Raw genomic sequence first — 7,970 nt, forward strand, 5'->3', positions numbered from 1 at the left:
AAGATATGGAGACTTATTATTAATTATGAATGCTTGGCCTTAGCTTAGCTCTTTTAATTAATTTAACATGTTTCTATTCATCCATGTTTTGCCTTAGACCTGTTTACCTTTGTTTTATTCTGTATGTCCCTCTTTCCTGCCTCTTCTCTGTCTGGCTGACTGCCCCTGGTGTCTCCCTGCCATCACTTCTTTCTTCCTGAGACTAAATTCCTTCTTCTACTTAACTGTTCCTGCCCAGAAGTCTTGCATATCTGTCCTCCCTTGCTATTGACTGTTCAGCTTTTTATTTTTATCAATCCAGGTGCTTTAGGCAGGCAAGGTAAAACAGCAATATATCTTTATATAGTTAAACAAATGCAACACATCTTTACATAAACAAATATTCCACAACAATGCAACATATTTACATTGTTAAATGCAACACATCTTTGCACAGTTTAACAGATATTTCACAACATTACCCCCTCCCCTTTTGTCAAAATAAAAAGAAAGGCTTTAGCTTTAACATATATACAGTAAGAAGAATTATCAAGTAAAAATTACTTTTACAATATCCAGTCCATTTGCATTTGGCAAATTTGGAGAAAATACTTCATTATCTATCCTATCTTGGTGAGTCCAAAGTTGTGCACCTAATTTGCTTTCTATCCTAACTTGTATTACCAACAAAAATAAATCTTTTTAGACCTCAAAACATTTTCTTAGATTAAAGAATTTAAGCTTTCATGTTTTCCAACCTTATAAACTTTACATCTCTTATATAAGTTTATTTTCTGAATTTGGTAAAAAGGAAAACTATAACTATCTCATCTTCAACTCCATCGGAGACCCAAGAAAGATATACTATTACCTGAGTAAACAGGAAGTGCAGAGCAAACAACTTCCAAAACTATAGAAATGACAGAAGCATCTGACTGCCTGAACAGCCATCTAAGGTTCCTCTGCAGCATTGGAGCATCCATCTTCAGGCTATATGCCTATACTTCCTGACAGACTTTTCTGTGAAGCAGGCATTTTGAAGGACTGTCTCACTTTACTGGCAAAGTTCAGCAGTCTATTTCTTTTGTGTCTTGCGTGTCCAGTTTGTACAGTATACTGTCAGCAGTCGAGGCAAGGAGTGTTTCTTGTCCAAATGACTAGCTTTGCACATTGAAAGTGATCTCCATATGGAGTTTTTTGGTGCCCATCATCCTTTTATGAAGCAGATTGGTGCTTCCAGGAGCAGATGTGTCTTACCTTCATGAAAAATCTTAGGTTATTAAACATCTTAAATGCCATATTATATAGGTCTCTGATGCATTTGAAAATCACCTATCTATCTAAAATATGTCTGTTTAGCCTTGAAAACATATCAACTATGACTATAAGTCCTTGAGAACCAAGCCTTAGACACAGCACTGACTGAGAGCTTTGTTTAACTGAGAGTTGCATTAACCTCCCCAGCTCTAGGAAGTTGGTGCCTGCACTATGGCAGGTGTTTTTACTTAGCTTGCTGTTTCAACTTAGCTTGCCAGCTGCTCAAGTGCTCGGCTGCATAGCAGTGCCTCTTTAGGAGCCGTATTTGCTTTTGTTTTGTTTTCAGCTTTCTTAGGCCCTATGTGGAAATTCAGGCCCCATGTTGGGTGCCACTTCTCTGAAGAGATAACATTTAAATATAGACTAGAAGAATGGGGACATGATAAGAATGGAGGGAGGGCCTAGAGAGATGGATCAATAGTTAACAGGAGCAACTGCCCTTCCTGAGGACCAGTGTTCTAGAAGACCAGATTCCCAGCATCCACATGGCAGCTCATTCATAGTCATCTGTAATTCTAGTTCCAGGGGATCCAACAACCTCTTTTGGCCTCCCCAGGCACCGTGCACACACATGATATACAGACGTCCATGGAGGCAAAATACCCATATACATGAAAAGATAATTTATAAGAAGAGAATGGAAGCCGGGCGGTGGTGGTGCACGCCTTTAATCCCAGCACTCGGGAGGCAGAGGCAGGCGGATCTCTGTGAGTTCGAGGCCAGCCTGGTCGGTCTACAAGAGCTAGGTCCAGGACAGGCTCTAAAACAGCTGCAGAGAAGCCCTGTCTTGAAAAAAAAAAAAAAAAAAAAAAAAAAAACCAAAAAAAAAAAAAAAAAAAAGAAGAGAATGGAAGGGAGATCATTAGAGATGCTCTGGCTTCATTTCTAAAGTAACCATTACATGTTATGGTGTGTCTTCCAGCTAGAATCTTGGAGAAGTTTTGCATTGAAAAGCCCTTATTTTCCCAAGGCTTACTGCAAATCTTACACCTTCAGAATCTACCTAAGGTTCTCAAGAGCTTGAGGCAAAACAAGCCCAGGGATTTTTCGAAGAACTGAAAGTACATCTGTGAGTCTGGAATAGAGTGGTGTGGGGAAGATTTATAGAGGATGGAGAATAAGGACATCACATTACCGGCTATTCATGGTTCTTATATACAATAGTAAAAGAATTTCTCTTTTCCCTCTCAAGATGATAGAAAGATTTTGGATAATTTTAATTGGGAGAATGATCTCATCTGATTTCTATTTTAAAGAATTTTACTTCCATTTTTAAAACTTTAAAGAATAAAGATAATTCAGCTACTGTGTGGGGAACTAGAGAGAGGCCAAGAGGAAGCAGTGAAGCAATGGGAGAAGCGATCGCTCTGGTTTGTGTGAGAGATTCTGATGTTCTGAAAAGAATGAACATGGGGAGAACACAGAGTCAGATACACATAAGAGGCAGAAAGAAATAGTCAGTCTTGGCAGTGTTGTAAACAGAGAGTAGACAGTAAAGGAAAACAAAGGATAGTGTTGTACTTCCTGACTTGAACAACATGGTCAATGAGAGCTCTCATGGGCTGGGACTGGAAAGATTTAGACAGAACTAGAAGAAAGGAATCCAAAGTTTGATTTCAGACTTTCTCAGTTTGTCATTTCTGTGAAATTAGCTATTAGAGGCATCAGAGAGGCATTTGGATATAGGAGATTATAGCACAGAAGGATAGGAACCTTAAATACAAATCTGTATCTCATTGGTGTATTTATTTATATGTTTATATTTTATTTTTGAGATGGTTCAAGGCTGTCCTTGAACTTGTTATGTAGTCCAGGCTGTCTTTGAACTTCTCCAGCCTTCTGCTACAGCCTCCCGAGTGCTGGGATTATAAGCTTGTGCCACCATGCTCAACTTTATTATCACATTTAGATGGTCATTTATGCCCTCAAACAGGGCTGAGACCCTGAAAGGAATATGTGGAGATAATAAAGAGAATCACAGGCCAAATCCATCACACACATGGGTGAGGAGGATGGCATAAAAGAAGCTGGGCAAAGGCAAAAAGAAAGGGCAGGAGAACGCCGACTGCCTTGGCCCGGTGACACCTCTGCAAAATATAGAAGGCAAGAGGAAAAAAAAAAATCTCTGACTCCTCTTTTGCTTTTCTAAAAGTGAAACATAGATTTACAAAAGCAAACAAAAAATGTTCATACACACACTAAGGAGAGCAAATTGTAGAAGGCAGCTAACTTTGCACTAGGCCTGGACTTGAGTCTACAGTATCTACAAAGTTTCTGCACCCCATAAGCCTTTCTGTGGAGGCAACAATCCAAGCTAGAGCAAACCTGTACCAACCAGTTGCCATCTGCCATTTAAGCTGCTGTCCTTGGGGACTAAAAAGTTCATTCCTTTGTCTTATCACTTGTCTGAAAATTCGCTGCTCTTCATGGAATCCTATGAAATCCCACGTAAAGCCACCACTTTAGGAACTGTCCATTCCCGTGGTGTTTCTATGTGTATATGAAATGCCTACGCTGTCAAGCTGCTTCCTTTCAGGTTAAGCTGTCATGTTACAGGAGCCTAGTCCTACGTGGAGATGGGGGGGGTTATTATTCTCCTGCATGACAAAGAACTCCTGAGTCACTGCTTCAAGAAGGAAGTTACAACAGTTCTGAGGGTTTGGGTAGGATAGGAATTGAAACATGACCATTGGTTTGGGAACCCGTATAGATAACTTGGTGCAGGCATCGTTCAGAATGGCAGTACTCAGGGACACCTAAGAAACTGTAGGAAGCAAGGCATGGAAATACCAGATGTGAGTGGGAAAGAAAGCCTCGGGTGCAAGTGAACCCAAGCAAGCTGTCTGGCTGAACTTTCTGCCAGTCTACCAAAAAGCACAACCGGATGCATAAACCCTCTTATGCAGTCTAAAGGTTCCAGTGTGATGGCTGCTGGGGTCACTTTTTCAGGTAGACCATCACTCTCATTCTCCAGCTATGGCTTCCCCTCTAAAGTTGCTATGGCATCTTATGGAGTATCTTCCAACTTGAGTGACTCTTGGAGAAGTTTTGCAAAGGAGCCCCCTGTGGATACATAATCATCTTTCGCGGGCTCAGTGCAAACGTCACCTTACCTCTAGAACCCCATATAACCTCCACTAAAATGGATAATTTTCTCCTTGGTAGTTCTACAATACTTTGCATATGCCTTAGTATAAATAGACTGTGACCACTCTGGAGAAGGAGGCTTAGTTTGGAAATGAAATCGACTTGGAATGCTTTATCCATACAAATCGATTCAATGTGCAGCGGGAGTCTATCCTCTTCTATTATGGAGTGACGATCTCTGTACCCCACTCCTTCCCATCTCATCTCTCTTCTATCCATAGAATTAAGACGGATAATTAGTTCAAAGAGTTCATCTGTAGTTTGACATGAATTAAGGGTGAAAATAAGCTGGGCTTCGGTGGCTCACGCCTTTGATTCCAGCACTCAGGAGGCAGAGGCAGGTGGTTCTCTGTGAGTCAGAGGCCAGCCTGGTCTACAGAGTTAGTTCTAGGACAGCCAGGGTTACACAGAGAAACCCTGTCTTAAAAACAAAACAAACAAAAACGAGTGAACATCAATGACGATAATCCATACACTGAAAGTAGCTTGTCTATTCTAAGCCTGTATAGTTCATGCCTTGTTCCCTGGAAAGCTACCACAGCTGCCTTATTCTTCACAAAGAGTTAAAACCATGCCATTAGAGAACTAGATGTGTGGGCTTTGTGGTAAGAAGATCTGCCCTGCTGATTATTTCCAGACACCGGCTTCCCCCTCAGACTTGAGGGCAGTTTGTCTCACTTGCGTGTGTCGTAAGAGAAGGCATACATTCGCTGTTGTTGACTTGTGATGTTTTGTCTTTCAGAACCTGAGGCAGGAGAGGTGTCCCCTCCGGTGGGTGCTGGTGTCAACAGCAACAGCTGGACCTTTAAATACGGACCAGGCAACCCCAAACAGCCCGGTCCCGGTGAGTTGCCAGACAAATTCATTATCCCAGGATCTCCTGCAATCATCTCCATCCGGCAGGAGCCTGCTAACAACCAAATTGACAAAAGCGACTTTATAACCTTCGGCAAAAAGGAAGAGACCAAGAAAAAGAAGAAAAAGAAGAAGGGTAACAAGGCCCAGGAGAAAAAAGAGAAAGGGAACAGCACGACCGACAACAGTGACCAGTGAGGCCACCAAACGGAAACAAGCCACTTAGCCAGTTTTTGTAATAATGGCAAATCTCTCCCATGTAGCAACTCCCTGCTCCTTTCTCCTATGACATGAGCCCTCTTAGAGACCTCAGAAATCTGCAGAAAGTTCCCTGTGTCTGTCTTGATCACATTGAACAGGTTTTGTCTTAAAAGCTTTCCTAAGTCTGGTGTTAACTCTTTCTCTCCACTCTGGCTTGTTTTCAGAACCTAAAAAGCAGACCCAAGTTTCCTTTCTCCTGCGCCGCAAAGGAGAGGCTTCCCAGCCCCGCCAGTGAGAGTTGGACTCTCTGCCCTGTGCTTCAGGCATCTTGATGACATTTGCAGGGCAGGCTGACAGGTATTTAGGTTGAGCAGCCTGGGTGTTTGTGGTCACTGGGTGTTTGTAGCTACCATGAGTGTTCAAGAGCCTGATACTGGCTGGGGTGGACCAGATTAGACTAGTTGACACAAGATACAGAAACAAAGATACAGAAGCATCGGGAGTCTTCGGTCTGGAGGGGGAAATGTGAAGTTAAAAGGGACCAGACTTTCTCAATTTCTCAACACAAGGTGTGGTGGTCATCTTCTAGCTGACGAAACCACCCCCACTGACAAAGCTTTGGGAGCCCCTCAAGTCTGTTGGCTGTAGTATCTCTGTACTCCAAACCTGCTTTACTTATGCACACAAGCCAGCAGCTCAAGTGTTGAATGGAGGGCCAGCCAGGGCAACAGAAGCAGATCTGATGTGTTTCCTGTACACGTCCTTGTGCTCACGCTATTAAAAATTCTTTTGCACACAATGTTTATGAAAAGGACATATCCTTTTCCAACAACACATATGCAAAAGCAAAAGAAGAACCCCAGCACCTCACTTTATGCTCTTTGTTGTTTCATAGATTTATTAAAAAAAAGAGAAAGTCTATAGCTATAAACCTTTAAAGAAATAAGATGAATACAATTTCCCCCAACTCCCCTCAAAAGAGAATCCAGTCTACAGCCATTGAAAATGATCATTGCTGCTACAGAAGTGCTTTAAGAGAATTGCCTGGAACATCTGTATTATACCGGCCACCTGCCAATCACAGCTTTACTCTTTCAGGTCACTCTGGGGCTGCCTCTTTGCATGTAGTAATTACTAAATAAAAGGATCTTTCTCTCTCTCTCTCTTTTCTAAGAAAAATGATGTGCACTTTGATTACACAACCTTCTCTAACCCACTATCTCAAGGCCCAGAAACTGAAGAAAAATATCATTTTCTCATACAGACAGTGAGCAGACTTTTCATTCCTTTGATCCTGTGATTGTCTCGGTGTGCTAGCCTACACCTTCGCCTTGTTTAGTTTTCCTTTTCTATAACACTCTGAATTGCTAATCTTACTAACACCTATGATGTTACCTGAATCGATCTCCCATATGTATGCTGTATGCTATTATAAGACTCCTGAGATATACTTACTCTGTGCTTGTGTATGTGAATGTTAATGCAACTATTACCTAGAGTGAACTTTAAGCTTTATTGTTGAATGTAAGCCCATTATATTTCCTTTTGTACACCTGTGGAACAGTGAAATAGTGTTTTTTTTAAACCATTGTTAATCAGCTTTTTCTGTATGAAAGACACAGTAAAATTTCTTTCTTAAATCAAGATGCTGGTGATTCAAGGAATTTTATTTATGGTCAGCCAAGGGCTGTCTCTTGCCAAGATTCCTGCTGGCAAGGGAATGGATAAAGCTGTTTTTTTTTTTTCTAGTAACAATTCTGGAATAAATGCCGAAGAAAGTCCCTGAGGGTATGCAAGCACAAAATTGTACCAATCTGACCTCTTTGAATTTGCAGATTGCTTTGAAATGCTATCCGGAATATCAGCTCATAGAAAGTAATAAAATTTACTGTTACCATAAAGAAGACATTTTAAGTTTGTTGTGCACAATTTAGAAGTTTAATTATATTTATCTATTTAAAGTTACTATAAAAAAGGTAGGAGTCTGTTTTAAAAGGTATAAAATCTAAAAAAAAACAAACAAAAAACAAAAAACAAAAAAAACCTGTCTTGTCTACTTTTAGCTTCATTCTCCCATATTTTGAAGGGTGTGTAACTTCAGCTCTGCAGGATTGCATGGGGTAAAACTTGTGGACAACACATGTGAACCATTGCTGCATTGTAGGTTGTGATCATTTTGCCCCACTGAAGCCCATGTAACTGACCTTACGTGCCTTTTGAACTAGGAGAATCGGGCTAATTTATTAATGATGATGACTATAATGTATATGTACAGCACTTTTAAATTTATGAAGTGCTTTCCAATTCATGTTAGTTACTAGTTATTACAGCTGTAAGGATAAAACACGTCATGTGGATTCATTTTCAATTGGTGCTATTGGTATTTCTTCTGTTATTGCTAATAAATGGACATGGTGGTGTGAGAGCAATGGTGGTCATTTCTAAGTATAAGAGGAGGAGAAAGTGGGGCA

At 40.8% G+C, this 7,970-nt stretch overlaps 1 protein-coding gene across 1 annotated transcript in view; it reads left to right on the plus strand.

Annotated features, from left to right (window-relative positions):
• The window catches only part of Pcdhac2 (protocadherin alpha subfamily C, 2), a 45,813-nt gene extending 40,317 nt beyond the window's left edge, over positions 1-5,496 (plus strand). Inside the window, 1 exon segment of the mRNA XM_042055053.1 lies at positions 5,186-5,496. Coding sequence (XP_041910987.1) covers positions 5,186-5,496 — 311 coding nt within the window.
• The last annotated feature ends 2,474 nt before the right edge of the window (positions 5,497-7,970 follow it).

Source organism: Arvicola amphibius, chromosome 5, assembly GCF_903992535.2.
Source record: "Arvicola amphibius chromosome 5, mArvAmp1.2, whole genome shotgun sequence".
Classification (NCBI taxonomy): domain Eukaryota; kingdom Metazoa; phylum Chordata; class Mammalia; order Rodentia; family Cricetidae; genus Arvicola; species Arvicola amphibius.